This window comes from Siphateles boraxobius, unplaced genomic scaffold (assembly GCF_051911475.1).
Source record: "Siphateles boraxobius isolate OS27281-9 unplaced genomic scaffold, OSU_SipBor_1 47, whole genome shotgun sequence".
NCBI lineage: Eukaryota > Metazoa > Chordata > Actinopteri > Cypriniformes > Leuciscidae > Siphateles > Siphateles boraxobius.
In genome coordinates, this window is record NW_027509108.1 from 2,181,112 (window position 1) to 2,203,442 (window position 22,331).

At 36.7% G+C, this 22,331-nt stretch overlaps 2 protein-coding genes across 6 annotated transcripts in view; one reads left to right on the forward strand and one right to left on the reverse strand.

Annotated features, from left to right (window-relative positions):
• Nucleotides 1-5,060, forward strand: part of LOC143710449 (C-type lectin domain family 4 member E-like) — a 98,030-nt gene extending 92,970 nt beyond the window's left edge. The window contains exons 3-5 of one of the 2 annotated variants that reach the window (XM_077201414.1): nucleotides 4,430-4,551; nucleotides 4,620-4,723; nucleotides 4,869-5,060. In XM_077201414.1, coding sequence (XP_077057529.1) covers nucleotides 4,430-4,551; nucleotides 4,620-4,723; nucleotides 4,869-5,004 — 362 coding nt within the window. In that variant the 3' untranslated portion in view covers nucleotides 5,005-5,060. The remainder of the gene's footprint in view (nucleotides 1-4,429; nucleotides 4,552-4,619; nucleotides 4,724-4,868) is intronic. The other variant, XM_077201412.1, reaches the window with a different exon arrangement.
• A 7,229-nt stretch (nucleotides 5,061-12,289) lies between these two features.
• On the reverse strand, nucleotides 12,290-20,633 carry LOC143710440 (sialic acid-binding Ig-like lectin 14). 4 transcript variants are annotated; one of them, XR_013194550.1, is made up of 9 exons: nucleotides 20,535-20,633; nucleotides 20,057-20,125; nucleotides 17,853-18,209; nucleotides 17,515-17,763; nucleotides 17,186-17,428; nucleotides 17,001-17,103; nucleotides 16,881-16,926; nucleotides 13,511-15,118; nucleotides 12,290-13,352 (listed from the first exon to the last, which is right to left on the reverse strand). XR_013194550.1 is itself a non-coding variant. In XM_077201396.1 (8 exons), the coding sequence occupies exons 2-8, from the start codon at nucleotides 20,115-20,117 to the stop codon at nucleotides 15,077-15,079; spliced, it is 1,092 nt and encodes a 363-aa protein (XP_077057511.1). In that variant the 5' UTR covers nucleotides 20,118-20,125; nucleotides 20,535-20,633; the 3' UTR covers nucleotides 12,290-15,076. The 4 variants fall into 4 exon arrangements, 2 of the variants coding, with proteins under 2 accessions (XP_077057511.1, XP_077057510.1); XM_077201396.1 differs by having other exon boundaries at nucleotides 12,290-15,118; nucleotides 17,862-18,209; XM_077201395.1 differs by having other exon boundaries at nucleotides 12,290-15,118.
• Nucleotides 20,634-22,331: the final 1,698 nt, after the last annotated feature.

A 22,331-nucleotide genomic window follows, 5' to 3' on the forward strand; every position in this document is an offset into this window, starting at 1 on the left:
TATTCGTGTTCCTGCTGCGCCTCCAGAAGAAGTGAGTGTAACGTTTTATTAACCTTTAAATATTAATCTTTGCAAATCGCTTGCACGCTTCATGATGAATGTGGCTAATGTTTACACTCAGGGTATATTACGGCATGTTTTCTCTGTAACGTTACGACGTTCTCAATATAATTCATAATCCCATGTTTATAATGAACAACGCATTATGGTTAATGTGTTATTAAAAACCCTGCCAGTACATACAAAATAGATCAAAGTGACATTACGTTAACCAACCATTCAGAAACGTCCTGTTCGAGCCTTAATAGTCGAACTTCTTCGGGGCCGTCATCTTGTTCCGGGTCTGACTCCGGTTCAAATTGATACGGTTGCACAGATGTGTCCTCAGAGACCCCCGCTGACAATCTTGTTCCAAAATATACCATCAACTGTTGTCAAGGCAACACTCCACCTGCGTTATGTCAAAACGCCCCACAGAACAGAGGGGCGGAGTCAGCAAAGCTCATTATCATTTAAAGACACATGCACTGAAACGGCGTGCTGAAAACAGAGCTGTTTTTGACCATGTAAAATTAGTGTTTTCTAACAAAACTAATGAGAATTTTTAATAAAAGTATATTACAAAGTTTTCATTTAGACCCTAAAGATTCATATTAATTTGTACAAAAATGGCATTATATGACCCCTTTAAGTAAAAAGTTCAGTAGTTGTGATAGAAAGATCACTAGCTCTTAACTCTTAAGAGATCTGTTTGAGATTTTCTATAACCCTAACCCTTGTGTAAAAGTTGAGACACACTAAGGTTCCTATTTTAACGATCTAGGCACATAGTTTAAAGCGCAGGTTCAACTGCACTTAGGCCGTGTCCAAATCTACTTTTGCTAGTTTAACGACGGGAAAAATGGTCGGCTCGCCGACATATGGGTTGTCCTTATTCTCTTAATGAGTAATGGGTGTGTTTTGGGCGTAACGTGAAATAATCCACCCAGAGACTCATCTCCCATTCCCTTTAAATGCCGGATTCGGTATTTATTTTCATGACAGAATTTGCAAGAGGAAAGACCGAACGCGTCTCTAGAGATCAAACGGCTAGTGCACGAGGTTAAAGCGAGACCATCTACGGGACAAGCCGGATTCCACCATATCTTTATGTACAAAATAGTAATCTTTTACATTGTAATCCTTTAACTTTTTATATTTAAAAAAGTTTGTGTGTTGCTGCTGCGTGTCCCTGTGTGTTTAATAAGCAGTGTACGCGCGTTGTGGGCTCATATTACTAATGCGCTCTTTAAATAGCAAAAAAAATATTAGGGCTGCACGATTAATCGCAATTTCCTTGTAATCGCACTTTAAACCGATTTGGCTTATCGCGATTTTTAAATTGCAAAGGCTGCGATTGTTTTTTATGCACAGCTTGTCATTGATGTACGGCTCTTAAACGCTGCTCCATCTGAAAGCATTGTGAGTTTGAGTCACTTATAGTGTACATTTGAAAAAGCAACACACGTCAAACATAAGAATCATTTATGAACCTCCTGTCCAAAAAAAGACAACATTTAATAACATGCTTTACTCCAAACTCACTTCATAACGACAGTTGAGCATCCTTCTGTAAGATGATGTGGCTTCTTACACAGAATAAGGCAGTCGTGTATTTATAAGTCATGTTTAATCAAAAATCAAAGCGTTTACATCTTATGTTTATTCAGCTACAGCGATGATGCCCGATAGGGATTTCCTGGAATGATGTGTGTTATTGTACTTTGCGGCGGGGCGTATTTGGCGTGTCTGCGTGAGAGCGCCCTCTGGCGTTCAGATGAAGCAGCATTTACTACCGATCAGCCGCTGCACTGACAAGATGCACATAAAATAATCGCAAATTGCATTGCGGTTTCGCAATTAATTGTGCAGCCCTATAAAATAGTGCGCAATTGACTTTAAACCAGGTTTCAGTTGGTCAATGGCACAGTCTATTTCAGTTCTTCAAAATAGCAACGCAGAGAGGAATAGACCAGCATCCCATGGGCACACAGATGGGCGCAAATGCATTTGCTATAAACAACGTGGTGCAGGATGTGAAAATGATACTTGCATCAGGCTGAAACTAGCAACAAATATTAATGTCACACCTGGCGCTGCATTGCACCGAGTGTATGATAGGGCCCTATAGCTTCGATTATACTCCAGTTCGGATGCGTACTGCACGCATATGGACTACTTGTATTTATACCACTGAAAGTGTATGCTGAGGTCCGCTCGGTGGACGTCTTCCACATATGCGCAGTAGATCGGTGCGTATACTTCCGCACACACAATTTCCCTCCACGAATTATTGCACATCTGGCTGTTTTTGTATTTTTAATGGATTCTTCACACAGCCTCTCTTCAAATTCGACGTCCAAGTTGTTTTTCCAGCACATGCGCAGTTGGTGCTTTTGTAGAATAGTGACGCAAAAAATGCGAGGCATGTGGATGTCTGCAAAGAGCTTCCGTGTATGTTGAAGATTTTATTATTTAGAAAATAAGTAATTTAGCTATAATACACAATTATTTCTTGTATGAGTTATTTCCTCTAATAGGACTCTGCCTTGGTGACTTTGAAAGCTGCAAGACCTTCTGTAAAAATACCCTGTATGTCATTCTATTCTGAGAAGTCACATGGTATGAGATATTTACCCAAAACTTTCTATAGGGTGTGTTACCTTCTATGGAAGAAGAAAAATGTATATAACTCTGAACCCAAAAATACTCTGGAGCGCTAGAAGGCCGGAGGGCCAGAGCGCCGGAACAGCGTTCGAAAATAAAGTCTAATTATTTCTGGCATCAAAGATCTCAGCAAAGTTTTTTTCAGGAGAATTGAAACCACTTCATGTACACCCTCCGATGATGATTTTATATCATCACGCGGACCCTTGCACATGCAGAACGTATAACATTTTTAGACAACGACATTCATACAAACCTCAACAATGGTGACAATCAAGAAAAATATTACAATTTAAATAATAAAAGAAAACAGCTACATAATTTATTCATGCCGCAATGCATGCTGGGAGCCATAAATTAGCCAAAATGAACTAGCCAAAGTTATGAGAACGTGCCCTGTTAGAGTAGCCACACCATTTCGAACGGCCCACTCAATGCGGGACTCAAACCTGGGCCGGTCCACATGGGAGGCGGGCGCTCTAAGAAGGAGGCTAAAGACCACAGTCTCTAGTGTCAATCGCTACACCTCCTTTTGAGATTAGGGGATTGAGGTTTATACTATAAGGGTTTGACAAGACATTTTGTTGACGAGACGAGACACGATTTTTCTACAGAATTTTTAAGAAATCCTCAATAACAAAATTCATGACTGGAAAAATTGCCTGCGGGTGCATTATGAAATGTTTTAACTAATCATCTTGTAATGAATGTCATTTCAGTTCTACTTTCTGAATTATCATATGCATTGAAAGACTGACTGAAGCTCAACTGACTGACATTATAAACTCTTCAGACATTACTACACATTAATTATTAGCCTCCAGAAGTTCTGATCGAGACTGTGTGACCTCCTAACTGCACTCCTTTCTACAAATTGAACATAGCAATACAAAGTTTAAATAACAAAAATAAATAACTTATTATGTGCAAACAAAAAGTTCAAGTGCAACCGTAATCAAAGTACTCTCTGAATATGCAAAGTGCAAACAATGACCAAAACAGAGCCCAGAGCTAAGATCTGGTTACATCTACACAGTCCACAGATAGGTGTGATATTGGGAGACAGGCTATTATACGCAGCCTAATTTGCGCGCATCAGGGAGCTTGTGTTTTACATTCAAATTCATTATTGTACATACTCTGTATATAAGGAGCGGTGGTGCTGAGCGCGCCTTCTTTAAGATAAGATATATATCAGACGTCTGTTGTGCAACGAATCCTCCGTCATCGTCACTTGAACAGTGATCCCCGCTGCATTGTGTGCGATTGAAACTCCTGCTGGATGAGCGGATGTTTACTATAGTTAACAATTGAAGCGACCGTTATCCAACTTAATTGAATGGTTTTTATTTCTATAAGGAAAGCAAAACAACAGAGGAGGCGATAACGCGGTGGGCACCGTGATGTAATGTGAATGTAGCGGTGGCATATTCTATGCTAATTTCAACCTTACGCTCCGTCATGGCGATATCACGAGACAGCTTTTCACTCGACGAGAAATCTCATCACATTTTAATCTCGCGAGATCTCGTTGTACAAGATCTAGTCACACCCCTTATTAGCTCTCACTGGCCTACTACGTCTGTTACACTTCACTCCCATCCGGGTCACAGCACCACTGTTAATTGTTTAGAGGAGTGAGGTTTACACACACAGCTCTTGCTAACCTACGTCTGTAACATTAGCTATGTATACACTTTTAAAAAGTGTGTGTTTCTTTTAGGATTTCTGTGGGGTGCAGATGGTTTGTTCATATCCAGTGAGTCGATGAGCTGGTCTGACAGTAGGAAGTTCTGCAGAGATCAAGAAGCTGATCTGATCATTATCAACACTGAAGAGAAGCAGGTGAGTGTGTGTGTGTGTCTGTTAGTTAGTGTGAGGGATCACAATTACTGCTGTTTTTATTCACACAGAGGTTCATAACTGCATTATTCAAGGAGAGAGTGTGGATTGGTTTGTCTGACGCTGAGACTGAAGGTAGAATGAAATGGGTGGATAATTCACCACTGAATCAAGGGTAAGTGATAAAACACTCACAGAAAAGCATGTGTATTTATTTGTTTTAGTCTTATATATTATTATTTTACAATTAAGACCATACCTCCAGATTGATTAACCATTTGTGGTTCTGAATAATGAAAAATCTGACGCATTATACTTAGGTTTTGGTACAAAGGTGAGCCGAACAGCCATGGTGGAAATGAGGACTGTATTGTACTGCATCCTACAGACACCAGTCTGAACAACTGGCATGATTACCCATGCTCACATAAGATGACATGTATTTGTGAGAAATAGGTTTCATCCATTCCTGTCATGCTTTTACTTCTATTATCTTATGGAATCAATTTATTTTAATCACATAATTCATTATTACATTAACATTAGAGTTACTTTAAAAAAGCATGCAAACTGATTGTCTAAAAAAGTAAGTAAAGTGAAATAGGAATTGTGTGTTGTACTGACAAAAGCTCAGTTAGTATAGTTAACTTACACAAGAGTTAACTAAAAAATAACTGAGAGTACTTGATAATTTACTCTTGACTTAGTATAGCTACCATTGTTACGTTTTCATGCTGAATGTTGAAGTATGTGTGCGAGTCAAGCATGATCAATTGTTATTTGTGGATTTTCTGTGGACATTGCAGCTTTTAACTCTATTTCCCCATGTACGTTAGCAGATACCCTGCCAAAATAATTGTCATTAGACGGTAGGTTGCTAACATGAGTGATTGATTCCCTTAGTTTTAGAATCTCACATGTTAAGTTAAGAGGGTCTGTTTGAAATAAAATGATGACTTCAGTTGGATCACCTCAAGGATGTGTCTTATCTCCATTATTATTTATTTTATATACTAATTCCTGTTCTAGTTATAAAAAATAAAAAAATAAATAAAAAAGATTTATCAAGTATGCAGATGATACTGCCTGTTGTATGGAAGTAAAATAATGTCAAATGCTTTTGAAATAAAAAGCCTGTTGAATTGCACTAACAAGCGCTTGCACCCCCTGCTGGTGAGGTCGACTAACATCAGATGGAGAGTATGCTCGGTAATCTCCTGCAGTTCCTGGACGTCAATGTTGAATTTACTGTCGAATTTGAACCACTGATTTTGTAGAAGCGAATTTGCAAAGCGAAATAAAATGGACCGAAAATTGGCTGTTGAATATTATAGGTTGTATTTTTAAACAGTTAGAATATTTTGGAAGTGAAATATGAATGGTGAATATGGATTTTTTAATTTTTAATAATGAAAATGTGTTTGAAATGTTTTTAATTGAAATATTCACAGCTTAAATATACAACCATGTTGAATTTCAGCCCATAAAAATGCAAACCCTAAAAATACAATGCATTAAAATGCAAGCATGGTTGCAATGCAATGCCTATTTTTTTCCAAGTAGTGCAATTCAACAGGCTTTTTATTTCAAAAACATTTGACATTATTTTACTTCCATATTGTGGACTTCTTTTTAAACTGGTGTGAGAAATCAAATCTCCTCTGAAATTCCTCCAAAACTAAGGATATAGTTATTGATTTTACCAAAAAAAAAAAAAAAAACAGAGAAAAACATTTTAGGAGGAAAGGAGTGAAAACTCTATTAAAATTTTGTACTCTGATCTTTTTCAAAGAAACGTACAAATATTTCTTTGCTTGACAAAATGGTACTCAAACCAATCTATTAATCTTTATTTGGGTTTTCTGAGTAAACAAGACATAGTATGTGAATAGTGCAGACCCCTATTTGTACAATTAAGTTAAGACATTAAATAAAGTTATCTAAAAGGTGTTAGTTAGAACCACTGTTGGCTTTTACAGGGCACAATTCCTGTCTTTTTAAAATGTCTGTTTATTTTCTCATGTATTAACTGCGTTCATGTGAAATTCTGCACTTTGCATCTTCTGTGGTAATGTTTTGCTCCAACACTAGCAGCTCTATTAATATGACCTTATTCTAGCTGTTATCATGTGTTTAATTTGTTGGTCTGAAGTGTTGAGGTGAAATTCACAGTAAAGTACAGAAGTGTCCCATCTAAACCTCTTTTTATTCTCAATAAGAACTTCTGTAGACGTCTGACTGAAATAAAGTGTTTTGAACTGCTTTCTGTTTTAATAAAATAGTAAATTGTCATTATTATCACAGCAAATTTTTTTTTTATTTCACATTTCATTCTTGTGTATCTGTTTATTGCACTATGGACACATTTGCTCCAGTCCAGCAGGGGCAGCAGAGAGCAGGTTTATCAGACTGAAGTGATCGGAGAGGAACATAAACATTAGATTCAGGCACTGGCCCTGTCCCAAATGGCATGTCCCTGGTGGACTTGTGGACTTCCTCAGAATCCACACTTTGGTGACGTCATGTAGTGCAAACCTATAGGGCCCTTGCCGCGAGTCCACCAGGGCGCATTGAGAGGTAATTTCTGGTTGTTGTTATGGACAGGAGCTGCAGGTTCCGGGAAATATGCTGCCTATTGTTGTTGTTGTTACATATAACTCAGTAAAGCCCTGACATTCGGTTCTATGAATCATAATGCGATCACATTATTCAGCGCGCTATTATTAGCCTATGTTTGAGACATCAACCACTGGTCGATGACCATAATGTTTGTATAAACTGTAGGTAATAACTGGTAAAAATGTACACCTAGGTCATAAAAACCGTAATGATACTTGCACTTAAATATTTTCTTCTCAGCCATGTTAACAATTGTCCGTGAGCGAAATCTCCTCCCATGTGTTTTCTGATTGGCCTTTCGCAAGGATTCCTGAGTATTTAAAGTGTGTGGAGCCTGCATGCATGTGGGCTTCACGGAAAACCGCTTCAAGGGTACAGAGGGGGCGCTGCTGAGCACACTTCAGAGCGTTAACATGATGAATGGGACGGCCTACAGACTCGTAGACTCAGCGAGCACGCGCAATTAAGTCCACGAGACCGAAAGTCCACATGAAGTGCGCCATTTGGGACAGGGCCACTTTCTGCTGTTTCCTGTATCATCAATTCAAAGGTCCAGTTCGGCCTGTTTAAGTGTGTTTGAGTTTATTTGAGTGATCACAGATTCCTCTTGTTGGCTTTTGAAGCTGATAACATGTTCAGTGTTCAATGCACAAACACAGTATGAGTCTGCATGGAGTTTTTAATATGGACTGCAAGTTTTTTTTTTCTTGTTAAAGGCCAGTGTGAAATGAAACCACTTCTTGTTTAGAGTTAGCAGCATTAAAAAAAAAAAAAAAAAATAAAAAAATATCACAGCTCATATGTGTAGACCCACAATCCGATGTAAGAGCAAATTATGAAATGAAAATATTGACAACTGGAGTTTGAACACCGAGTAACTGTCAGGATGAAGGAAAAAATGAAAATCTCAGTGAGCAGAAAATTACTTTAAAGCTGAAATTTAGCAGAGAAGCAAGAGCAAAATGAAAGTGCAAAAACTTAATAGAGAGAAGAGTTTTGTTTTGCTAAACATCTTTGGTTGTGGTGTTTGTGGAAGAGTTGTATTATCAGATATTTTTAGAGGTTTACTTAAATTTAAATGTACTTACATTTATAATTGTACTTTTTCAATATGTTCGTATTCAGATATGTTACCGTATGATTGTCTTGTAAAATAATATACTCTATAGCAAATGTCTATAGAATTATCTAAAGATACAAGTAGAAAAAAGATTGCTTTTAAATGATCAACCTAATAATATAGAATTAATTGTCCTTAGTTTTTGTGTGTTTTGTCTCTGTTTGTCAGGATGTTTCTTGAGCTCATTTGGGTTCTTCTGCTGGTCTCCATCATACTGTTCTTGAATGTTTCTTGATAAATAGTCTACATAAAAATCACAAACCACACTGAAAAAATGTTCTGTCCGTTCAACTTAGAAAATGTGTTTCATGGTAAATTGGATTTTTGTTATTTCCAGTTATGTGCCATGTTTTGTAGTCCTTTGTAGTTTTTCTTGTTTATTAGTCTCTCCAGGTTTTTCTAATTAGCCCCGCCCCCTTGTTATCTTGTTTAGCTTGTTTGCCTGTGTATTTAAACCTCTGTGCTTCAGTTGTTGTTTTTCTGTCGTTGTTGCTATTTCATGTTCTTGTCCAGTTCTATTGTATGCCCTGGATTACCTGTTTGTTTTATTAAAGTAGTGCTTGCATGTGGATTCACTCTCCGCTTCGTTCCTGCCTGATCGTTACAGTAACATCTACAGTAACTGCTTTTGTTGAATTTAAATAAATTATTTAAAATTTATTATAACTGAATTCAACCAACCTGAAAAACAAGGTTTTAATGAAGCATACAGTATATGTCCGTATATAACCTGATTTATCCAGCAACCAGGGTTGCCAACTTGTGACACTCACACATTCAGCCTCAATCTCACGGTCTCACGCTCAACAATCAAATCTCACGCTAAATTAGCCATTCTTCTGTGCTGTATTATTTTATTTTTTTCACTTATGTGCACTAATTTCCGAATTACTATAAGCAAGTTACAAACAAGTTACTGACAAAAAAGGACACTGACAGACTAGACAGAGAAGGTTACTTTTGATATGGAACAAATTCTCAGCTGTCAGATTCTGTCAATATTTCAAAAGTTTTGGCGCTTTTAAATGTGACAGATCGCTGTAGCACGTCAGTTCAAACGGCATGTGATGCAGTAGCCTACAACCCCTACACACCGCCTCACTGCTGCTAGGTGTAGCTTGTTCTTCACATGGAAGGGACTCTTGTAGGGTTTCTGCACTGGAATATATATCTTGGTTAATGTAAATTTGATCAGAAGAGAGTGCAAATGTAACGGTGGGCTGGAGTAAATGTCCAGTATCTACCTTTCAGAGAAAACCCCAAAGTTCTCCAGAAGAATAAGAGCCCACCATCTCCGTATGTTCGGAAAGTCGCACTGGAATACAAAAATAGAGAAATCTTGATATTTCAACTGCTGCAACATCATAAAGGTCAATTACTTGAACTGGTAATTACTTATGTAAAATCTAAGGGTGCTCCCAAGATAAGATGTAGAGCATACTGGAAAACAGCACAAATTAAGGAACATTATCTCTGTAAACGTCAAATAAATAAATAAATCTTCCTTATTCTGTATTTAACTTAAAAAAAATTCAAATAAAAACACCACTACACCAATCATTGGTTTAATTATATCAAAACAATGTTCACCATCAACATGAAGACTCCACCGTCTATACCACCAATCTGTTGGGGGATATCCTAAAAAAAAGCAGGAGTTTATTAAGGGTTTGACACTTCAGCAGTCCCAACTTTAGCAGACTTCTTTATAATCAACCTTGTTTTTCAGTAGCACCCATGTGCCAGGTGCAATTTTGGCTGTCATCTTACTGCAACAAAAATACAAAAATAATAAAACAGATATGTTAATATGAAGTTACATTATGCAACACACAGTGAAGCTCTGAATCCATGCAAAAACACAGCAGTCAACAGTATTTGGGTCTTTCTTGTAAAAACTGTCACAGCATGCAAAATCAGATTTACAAAAATTTATCGAACCATCCGTAGAAAAAATGTTTAATAAGTATGACAACATATTCAAGCTTCAATAAGATGATAAAGTTAAGCACAAATTAAATATTTAGCAGATAAATGCAGAACTTAATATATGCGATCATTTTTCACCACATGATGTCAATAACGTTAGACAACTCACCGTGCTCTCCGCCATACTTGTCTCATTGTCAATAATTCTGTCCCTCCCTCACTTCCGGTTCTGGCGCTGGGGTTCTGAAACTGGTGGTGCTACGGGTCTGCAGCTGGATATATCTTGTGTAATCCCTCACAGAACAAAAATATATTTCCCATTTATAAATTATCAATATATTAAATGGTTTAACAGTATATTTGATAATATACATTATAGTAAATTGTGTTGCTTTATTACAGTAAATTGAATAATACATAAGGAATTGCCACTTTTCATATGTTGAAAAATGTGACAATATATTTACTAATATATCATAATGTATGCATTTTTATATTCAGCAATACACTTCATACTATATAGATGTATGTGTGATCAGATATGGCACTGCATGAGTAAAATATTGCAGATATATGTACTCATGCAATAACACATACAGAAAAATATATAATGCAATATATTACTGATATTTTTTTTTATTTACATCATGTGTTTAATTTTTTTCAAGCTGATTAACAAAAAGTATAGCATGATGAATTTTACCAATGTATTGTCTGCTGAGAAGTGCACAATTTTTAGTTTTTAAAACATAATAAGAATAATATGTAGCCAATCATCAAGCAAACCACAGGCTGTACTCTTCAGCACAATGGTGACCCTAAAAACTCACACATACCAGAAAAACTTTTAAATGAAAAAAATAATAGAACATTAAAGCTACACTGTGTGATTTTTACCCCCATCTAGCGGTGTAAAGGTATATGACCATCCAGTGAATATTAGTTTCTGTTCCTCTCAATTCTGATTTCGTTTTAACTCATACGGTGGCCAATGTAGTCCAAGATTAACATGGCTTCCAGTTCGACCTCGTCCAAGAGTGTATAATTGTGTATAAAGTAAAATAAATGAAAAATAACTCAAATTTAAAGGGCCTACATATAACTTATAGCCTACAAATTATAGCGCCATTAAAATATTAATCACGTTATCCGTCATAGAACACGGATTTATGTTACAAGGTAAACAATACTTTTCATCATTGACGCGAGGAAACCTATCCTAGATGTCGTTCTAGCGTTATGCACAGCACACCGTGATATAATTAGCCAAGCAACAATAAAACTTCCAATATACACAAATAGGCTTAATTAACGTTACCAGTCGAGAAGAAAGCAGGCAACGTCGGCGTCCTTTTTAAAATCGTTGCTCGTCATGAGCTCTTTCCATCTTAGAAAGGCCACTCCAATATTTACTTTTGTCTTGTTGATTTGCCTGTTGCGTTGCCGTCTTAATTCTCTTTTTCGCTTCCTTGGCGACTCTGATACGTATCCTCGAGAAAAAGAGTGATCCTCCATCAGCAACAGACTTTCAAAAAGGCTTTCAGGTTTTTATATATCAGTCTCAAGCAATCCCCCTCTTGACATTCGACACGGTACCATCGAGTGTTAAAACGCGAAAGGCGAAGCTTGAATTAACGGGTATGTCCCTCTTTGGCTAATGTACTTTCAAGATGGAGGGGCAATATGGCGACCGACATTAGAACCCCTTACCCGTATGTATTTTCAATGGCATATTATACACTCACAAGAATACTTTATTACTTGAACGAAGTAAATATACATTAATGAGCACATATATTTTTGAAAGAACTAAGTGTTTTTAGCTAAGAATAAACTAAAAAAGTTACACAGTGTAGCTTTAAACACTAATAGATCTTCCGATCTTCCAAAACAAAGCATGTTTTGAAATTGTGATGATTTGGCGCAAGAGGGCGATGATCCCACAGCAAACACCTGGACTGAAAATGTCAGTTGTATAGAAGAACAATGAATACAGATGTTATTTTCTTTTTTATACAAATAGCATAGGATATAAACATAAAGACTTTTGAATACACACATAAAACATAAACATTGTACATTGAACACAATCTTTATTGTTGTAAATCTGTTTTCAATTAAGTTACAATATGTACTCAGTGTACATATGTGTCTACACTACAGGGTGTTAAAATTAACCCTGAAGCAGTGTTGAAGTTAATGAGATAATTAAGTGATTAATTAAGTGATGATTGAGCATTATTGAAGACACATGATGTTAATAAGGAGAATCATTGAAGGAAAGAGAACTACTGACTTCGAGCGATTACACATTATTGCATGTATTATTACCAGTTTGACTTTATTTCTGTCATACATCTACACACGGTCTTATTTAGATTTAACAGAAGTTTAGATGGTAATGTTTTATGGAATGTTTTTTTGCTTTTGCTACTATATTTGCTTTAGGGCTCTTGACCCTTTACTTTTTAGCATTAGTTTTTCTCTGGCTGCTCCAACTCAGTGTTTATAAAGTACATTTGTTGTGGCAAGAGAAACTATGACCTGAGTTTCCCGAAAGCATCGGAAGCCTATTTTGATCATACTGAAGTTAGGCTTAAAATGTTTATGGGAAACGTAGCCCAGCACTGAAAAAAGTGAAACATCAGTGCAATTCATTCAAAATATATATTTACATTGGTCCAATGGAAAATTTTAATGTTCAGTTTATACCTTCTGTTTTCACTTTGCCTCAAAGTAAGTATTACGCCCTCTAGACAAACTTTAAAACATTACTTTTACTTGAATGGTAGTTTAAGGTTAAACCAAAGTTGTGGGGTGTCATGTGATCATGTGACGTCATTACGTCTCGGTACATCTCAGTCATGAAAAATTTTGCTCAATTGTTCCTAGTTCTGCTTTATGTAACTTGAGGCTTGATGCTTTCCGATTCTGTCTTCACAATTGTGATCAAGTTTCTTTGTGTTTAAATAAATCTACAGTTTGTCAAAAATAAATAAATAAACAAACTTAACCAAAAATCTTTTTCAGTTTTCTTATTGGTGTCATATTAACAAAATAACGAGCCCGTTCTCATCCTTTGGCGGCATATGTGACGCCATATGACAAAACGGCGAAATACTACGCACATGGCACCCTTTAGCGTGAATATAACACGCGAACCCAAGGCGTCATAAAGTTGACTGGCATCCTTTAGCGTGAATATGAGACGCAGACCCTACCCCACACCTAAACCTACCCATCACAGTGCGTGTTATATTGACGATAAAGGGTGCCATGTGCGTAGTATTTCGCCGTTTTGTCATATGGCGTCACATATGACGCCAAAAGGATGAGAATGCGTTAAAATACCTTGCATTTACAACAAAGTTCAATTGAAGGAATCACATGTTGTTCAAGGATCATTCACAGCAAAATCCTCTGAGTTAAAATAACTCATCAAAGTGATAATCTCTTGGTTAGAGTGTTAAAGTAACACTGAATCAGGGTTAAAGTTAATGAGATAATTAATGGATTAGTTAAATAATGATTGAGTATTAGTGATGAACACCTGCTGTTAACAACCAGAATCACTGAAGGACAGAGAAACACAACAACTACAACTGACTTCAGCCACAGTCTTAGGGGCTGTTTACACGACACAGTTTTCAACTAAAAACGTAAAACTTTTTTTTGCGTTTTGGCCCTTTGTTTACACAACAACAGCGTTTTGGTGGCCTGAACACTTACATTTTTGAAAACGGTCCTCTGTGTAAACAACAAAAATGCAAATCACTGAAGACGGAGACGTCATGCACATTACGTGTTCAGATAGTGTTTCATCATCATCTACTGGCCTGGCAGCAGAATACAGCGTTTTTAGTTGTTTTCACGGATCTGAATGAGGATCGTTTTGACAATGGTGTCTGTTAGTAATAATTACTGACAAGGTTAGATATAAGTGAAGCTGGTAATGCTGTTTGTGGAGTTGTTTAATCCTCCTCTGCTGAGATCTTCACAGAATTAATGTCTTCTTAATATTCTGGCCGATTTTTCTCCTTCTGACAATCCTAAGTGAAGACCCGATAATCTTGATGGCTCTACAGATTCTCTTATCAGATTTTCCTGTAGCGTGAGGTGTGTAAAGAGTGACTGGATCCGCCCGATCGCGAATCGTTAATATTCAACATGTTTAATATGTATAATTAGAAATCCTGGTCCCACTTTATATTAAGTGGCTTTAAGTACTATGTACTTACATGGAAAAATAAGTACAATGTACTTATTGTGTTCAGGTTGAATTTTTAAAACACTTTTGCTGCTATTGACGTGTGATACTGGTAAGGTTAGGGTCAGGTGAGGTGGTATGGGTAGGTTTATGGGTGGGTTCAGGTGTAAGGGTAGGGTAAGCTGTGTAATTACAAATGTAATTGAATAAATTAATTACAGCTGTAATTACATGCAGGTATTTTCAAAATATAAGTACAATGTAAAAACATGTATGTACACAATAAGTCCATTGTATCAAATTATTAATTTCAAAGCCACTTAATATAAAGTGGGACATAAATCCTGATGTGTGGGGGAAAAACATGAAACTATATAAAGATAAAAAAAACATATGCATTCAAATACTGATAAAAAGTATATTTTTGCTTTCTAAGCTTGTGCCTAAAACTGAATACAAAAAATACTGAAAAAGAGTATTATATACCAATGTAAGATTACACTCAAAAAATATTAAACAAAATTAGACATACATTACATCAGTCTATAGCAAACAATAGCAGTCATTATCTCACAAAGGGTCAAAGGGAACAAATGAGGGTCAATCCCTGTCAATCATATGTGGCTCCGCCCACAAAGCTCAGGATTGGCTCTTTATACAAGAGCTGTATATGTGTCTTCATTGGGATCAGAGATCTATAGGAGAGACAGAAGGATTTACATCACAAAATAAAAAGTCAATATTAGCTAAATTTATAGTATTATATATATATATATATATATATATATATATATATATATATATATATATATCACTCAAAAAAATGATGTGTTGGCTTTACTAAACTTTTTTATGTAAAAAGGTTCCACCGGTTCCACATAACTGGTTTCGTTAAACAAACATAATTTGTTCATGTAACTTCAACATCATGGAAGTCATTTTAAGCGACCCAATTCAACTCTGAGCTGAGTGTTAAATGAACACTGAAGCAGTGTTAAAGTTAATGAGATAATTAAGTGAATAATTATTGAAGACACCTGATGTTAACAAGCAGAATCACTGAAGGAGAAAACCGGAATTTCAGGTCACCATTATGGAGATCAGTGTTTGTTTTAGTTGGGCTCTGAACCCCCACATTATTAACTTTATATTTTGTCTGGCTACTGTACATGAGTTATAACAGCCAGATGATCAAATATAAAAGATGATCTGTAGATGTTGGTTGTGTTTTAACATTGTCATTATATCACAATCATTTGACTTGAATCACTGAACTCATACAGAAGCCACATTTTGAGTTAAGTTTAACTTATGGATTACTGCAGCACTGTCATTGTAGAGCATACCATTTTTTTTGCATTTTCAAAGAAACCCAAATGATCAAAACAAAAACTTCTTCAAAAAATCTTTCAACTAAACATTTGTATGCAGGCACACCCAGACATCAATATTTACCGTATGAATCTCAGCAATGGTGACAAACAGATCACCTATGAACATAAGCTCATTATTTATTCATGCAGCAATGCATGATGGGAGCCATGAATGAGTTTTCATTGGTGGCACCCATAATGCACTGCAACATGCTTTATAATTGTCACCATTGTTGAGATTCACAGGCTGATTCTTGATGTCTGTGTGTGCCTACATAAACTATATGTTTCTTTTTAAAGTGTCTTTTTTATTGATTTGATCATTTGGATTCCATTTAAAAGGCTAAAAATGGTATGCTCTACAACAGCAGTGCTGTTATAATCCATAAGGTAAACTTAACTCAGAATTTTGGTTCTATATGAGTTCAGTGATTCAAGTCAAATGAGTGTGATATAATGATTATGTTTAAACACAACCAACATCATCATATTACTTTTTCTATTTGATCATCGGGCTGTTATCACGTACAGCAGCCAAACATAATCTAAGTGAGGGTCAAGAGCCCAACTAAAACAAACACTGATCTCCATAATGGTGACCTGAAATTCAGTTTTTCTGCTTCAGTGATTCTGCTTGTTAACATCAGGTGTCTTCAATAATGCTCAATCATCACTCAATTATTCACTTAATTATCTCATTAACTTTAACACTGCTTCAGTGTTCATTTAACACTCAGCTCAGAGTTTAATTGGGTCGCTTAAAATGACTTCCATGATGTTGAAGTTACATGAACAAATTATGTTTGTTTAACGAAACCAGTTATGTGGAACCAGTGGAACCTTTTTACATAAAAAAGTTTAGTAAAGCCAAAACATCATTTTTTTGAGTGTATATTCTTTTTTTTTATCTAATCGTTTTAATAATTTGTTTCTGAATCAGACTGTATGTTTGTTCCTGCATGCAGATCATGAAGACACATCTATCTGTCACAGTTTCTATCAGTTTATATTTGTCACGTACAGATAACAGCAGATCGATTGATTTTCTACTTCTGTAAAGTCATGTTGTGTTTGGATGATTTACCTCTTTCACTGTGAGATCTTCAGCTTTAACACTCCTTCGTTTCTTTCTGTAATAATGACAGAAATTAACAGCATATGGATGACTAAATTTGAAATCATCAATGTTGTTTGTTGTTCTCACATTATAAACAGGATGACGATGATAATGATGATGATGAGAATGAATATTGCTCCACATTCCACTGTGATCCCAAAGACTTCATGCCATCTGGATCTAAGATGCTCTGAAAGATTGAAACATTATCAGCTAAGATTATCAGTCCAGACTGAAGAAAGATATACAGGTTTGCTCTTACAAAGCTTCACCAGTGACAGTTACAGCGTCTGATCTCTGAGATCCATGTTGATTGTGAGCCTGACAGTAGAAGCGTCCACTCTGTAGTGCACTGAAACTCTGTCCAGATCCAACAGCTGAGGTTTCATTCTCCTTAAACCAGCTGAAGTTCAGAGCAGGAGGGTTTGAGTCACTGATGCACTTCAGAGTCACTGAATCTCCCTCCACTATTACACCAGATCCATTTATCAACACTGAGACGCTCCTCGGAGGATCTGAAACAGACACAATTTAAATCTTAAAATATTTAATTCAAACAAAATCTTTGTTTTTTAAAAAGACTAAGTGAATCTGTACTCACACATGACATTGAGCTGAACAGCAGGAGAGATGTGAGTGTGTCCGTCTACAGCACAGCTATATCTGCCTGAATCCTCTCTTCTGACTGACTGCAGCAGGAGTTCATTGTTTCTGTCTCTTCTCTCAGTTAATGGCTGTGAGTTTCTGTACCAGATGAATGTTGCTCTGTCAGTCAGAGCGCAGCTGCTTTTACATGTCAGACTGACTGAATCTCCCTCTGTCACTCTCTCAGGAGACTCCACCTGAAGATCTGAACACAACACACACATTATATCTAGTGCTGCTGTCATACACTGATTATTATTCAACATAATGCACAGAAGAAGAGATAAACCTCACCAAAGTCACCTGTGACAGTAAGAGACACTCCTGGTTTTCCAATCCATTTTCCATCATCTTTATCAGTGATGAATCTGAAATAGTACTTGTGTGAATCCTTCAGTGTCACATGACTCAGTCTGATGTTGCAGTTCTGCTGTTTATCTCCCAGATACTGAAGCCTCTGACTGTATTCAGGATCCTCAGACAGATCTGGAAACTCTCCATTATCTTGTACCAGTGTTTTGCTCCAGAACACTTTCTCGATCTGATGTCCAGTAGGGTATTTATAAGTGCATCTCATTATCACTGTTGAGTCCTTTAGTGCACAGATGTGTGAAGGACTGTAACTCACACTCCAATCATCACTAGAAACTCCTGAAACACAGAATTCATCAAACTGTAAATGTTGTTTTTATCGGTTACCCTGAGCTTGTGAAAAAAGTAGCTTTGCATCACATCTCTTGAATGGGGTAGAGTCTGTGATGGGGAATAAATTGTAGCTCATATTGGGGGAGGGGTGTGTGTGTGTGTGTGTGGGGGGGGGATATTTACTATATACACACATATCCACAATATACTAACAATATGAGCAGTGCACAGATGTTTGGAACAACACAACATTTACAGAGCAGACAAAAGTTAAAGAAATGAAGTGTAGTCAGAACTCAACATAAATGTTCCATTAGGGGTCAGTGCTGATCTACAGTTTAATTATTACCCCTATAGTGATATATCCAAGGGGGTAATCCATCAGCCGGGAACTGAAACGTCGCGGGAGCCGCCATTGTAGCAGAACTTCACCTGCTGTTAGCATTCCATTGACTCCCATTCATTTTGCCGTCACTTTGACAGCGAATAAATTTACATCTGAGGCGCCCAAAGACTTAATTTGTCCATTATTTATTTTTAAATAAACCAGACAATGTATAAAATGCTCCATTACTTTGTATCTTACGTTATGGCCCCGTAGAAGCCGTTTTTGTTAATAACAGGCTAACGATTGCGTCATAACCTGCACGCAACTTTGTGTCGCACAATAGAGACATTACCGTATAGACAGGAGGAGAAACTTGCAGGCAATCTTTTACTGTTTATGAGGCAATCGGGGGGACATAGAGGCATAAAGTCAAGCGATAAGCATATAGATAGAGAGTCCATAAAAACAACGGGACAAAATATTTCAACAACGTTTTTGAGGAATTAGGTGATTCAGATTTGGTTTGCCACAGCTACTAGAAGATTTACAACTGTCAGACTGTCGTCACACTCAGTTTGAGCCTGCGCAGTCACTCAGCCATCAGACAGGAAGTGCAATAATCGGGCTTCAGTCTTCTCCGTTGAAATCAATGGGGTCGCTGTGTCCATTTCTTTTACTGTCTATGGATATATCAGTATTTCATCACTATGACCCCCTGAAACAGACTCATAACCAAGACATTATCAGCCGCTTCTACAATTACTGAAATAATTCTACTGACTAAAGTAAGAAAATGAGCGGAGGGTGATGAAGATTTGCCATGACAGATGTTGTACAGCCTTACTGAACAAAAATATATGTATGGTTTATATTATATGCCCAGTCAACACGTTGATCTCACAGTGATCTCTCCATATGATCACAATGTGAGTTCACAGTGAGCTAAAAGTGTAACCGCACAGCGCCCTCACTGTGTGCTCATATTATGGCCACAATGTAAGTCGACCCAGATAGAAATGTTGCATTGTGGCACTGTTATTGGGATTCACACACTGATTCCTGAGGTTTGTGTATGTTTCAATTGAGGGAATAAAAACTCAATTAATACAGATTTATTTTTTTATATTAAATTCTGCAGAATTTCTAATTAAATTACTGTAGAAATCCTAGTCTCAGTCTATCATTGTCCTGACACTCTTATGTCTTTGAATTAGCAACTTACAACTTTGAGTAAAACATCATTGATACATTTAAGGTAATCGTTTTCCTCATTTAATGACATACAGTGTTATATTGTAAACACATTTTTCAATAAATAAACAGCAGCAATTCATTATGTGTTTTTCAATATATTATAATATATAACACAATATATTGACACAATATATTATTATTCCATATATTATATTGATCATAAATATATGTAAATAAATGGAAAATAATGAAACACTTTGAATATGATATAAGTAATATTACGTTGATCAGTGAATATAAAGTGAAGTGTTGCTGTATATCAGTCACTCACCATGAATTATGATCAGAAAGATCAGAGGAAGAGGAGGAGCCATTCTGACTGACACCATCATAGCAACACCTACAACAACCAAATAATCAGTTACTGCACCTACAATTAATATGATCTCTTTATTAACATATGTAAAGGGTCATAACATACGTTTTTTTCATATTTTTAACATTTAGAAAAGAATGAAAAGCATTCAGATCAGCATGAAATAATGCAACTTTAACAAACTTATTCTAAAAACAAAAACAAAAATTCAAAACGATGTAATAAAGACACAAGCCAAGAAAAGCAGAGGCGTCAACCTGGAAAATCTGGAACAATTACACAATAGCGGTGAGAATAATTCAACATTATAAACCCCCAAACATAATGCAGTGACATCATCAGTCGCTTGTACACATGAGTGAAGATTTACTGCACAAATAATAAAATTCACTGAGAACTATTTAAACAATATTACTTTGAAATTAGCTGTTACCTTATCGATGTGTGTGTTCCTGCTGTTTTCCTGTGAGAAACTGAAAGTAAACAGAGCTCTGCAGGAAAGGCCCTGATTTACAGGAAAAGACATCAGGAGTCTCTCTCGCTCTCTCTCTCTCACTCTCTCTCTCTCTCTCTCTCTCTCTCTCTCTCTCTCTCTCTCTCTCTCTCTATATATATATATATATATACATATATATATATATATATATATATATATATATATATATGGGGAGGCTGCAGACCTGGAGCCGGCAGATATATACGCCCCTGGCAGTTTTACGCCCTGACAGTTTTACGCCCCTGTTGTTCCTGATGCGTTTTATTATTATGCGTACAAATTATTACTTCCCTAGCATGGGTAGGTTTAGGCTTAGTTGTGGGGGAGGGGTTAGGATTAGTTATGGGGGAGGGGTTAGGATTAGTTGTGGGGGAGGGGTTAGGATTAGTTGTGGGGGAAGGGTTAGGATTAGGGGTGGGGGAGGGGTTAGGATTAGTTTTGATGGGGAGGGGTTAGGATTAGTTGTGGGGAAGGGGTTAGGATTAGTTGTGGGGGAGGGGTTAGGATTAGTTGTGGGGGAGGGGTTAGGATTAGGGGTGGAGGTTGACCATCAAGTTTGTTTTTGTCCAGAGCAAAGCAATGCTCCCCAAAGTGATGTAAATAAACAAAATGTGATTCAGGCTGTAAAGGAAGCAGAACCAACCTTAGGTACACAAAAGTTTAGTGAACGTGCAAACACTGATAAAGAAAAAAGTACTGAGGGTAAGAAAAAGAGAAATGAGCTTGATCTAAAGGTAGTGGATGGTGAAATGATAACCTCCTTTCACGCTCGTGATGCTCATTTAGTGGGCGGGGCCTGATACGACTCAACGTTTGCATATAAGCTGTGTGGAAGGCTTGTTGGTCGAGTTCCCCCTCCTGCTTCCTCTTGTGATAAAGCGTGTGCGTGTACAAGCTTTGCCTCAACAGTAATGTGTTAATGCCAGTTGGCTGAGTTGTGCTGCAGTGTTGGGTAATCCAGAGGTCAAAAAGTAAAAGTCCTGCAATATGTTTATTCCACCCATGAACTTAGTCAGCTGATTTCACTAATTAGTTCTGTCTCCTGTCTGAATTAGCAAATTCAGGTGATTGGAACAAAATACTAAGGAGGACTTTTACTTTCTGAACCTGGACTTTACACCTCTGCATAGCAATACCACATGCCAGTCAAGAGTAAAGAAATAAACCAGAACTGGACATTATCGTAGCCAAAACAATATGTGTATATTAAAGATGGAGTCATTTCAGCCACAGTCTTAGATGAAATCAACTGAAGAGAAAAGAAGACATTAAATCTGTGAAGATCTCAGCAGAGGAGAATTAAACAACTCCACAAACAGCATTACCAGCTTCACTTATTACTAACATAATTAACATAACATATTAATATATTAACATATAAACATATCAACATGATTACATAATAACATAAAACAAGCATGTGTGAGTAAAAAGGATATACTTTTTTTTATTTTTAGAAAATCGTCGAACGTTTTGCTACACTGTTAACCCTTGCTGTAAAAAAAGGCCCAATTCTTACAATATCATACCATTTTCCATTAAAACAGTAATATACCGTAGAAACAAAACTAGCCTACAGGAATATACTGTGAATTAACAGCTCTCAAAGTCAACACTCAGAGGCTGTTTTCACAATCACACCCTATACCCTCATTCACTATTCCCTACATTAATTATCTAATATGATCCACTTGAATGAAAAGAAGGGAGTGAATTGAGACACTGATGAACACC

What these genes read in the sequence shown, in the direction of transcription:
- LOC143710440 (XM_077201395.1), bottom strand. Translation starts at nt 20,117, where the DNA reads ATGATGGTGTCAGTCAGAATGGCTCCTCCTCTTCCTCTGATCTTTCTG. An exon ending in CTTTCTGATCATAATTCATG is followed by an intron (nt 18,210 to 20,056) that starts GTGAGTGACTGA and finishes TCTGTGTTTCAG; the next exon opens with GAGTTTCTAGTGATGATTGG. An exon ending in TACTGTCACAGGTGACTTTG is followed by an intron (nt 17,764 to 17,852) that starts GTGAGGTTTATC and finishes TGTTGTGTTCAG; the next exon opens with ATCTTCAGGTGGAGTCTCCT.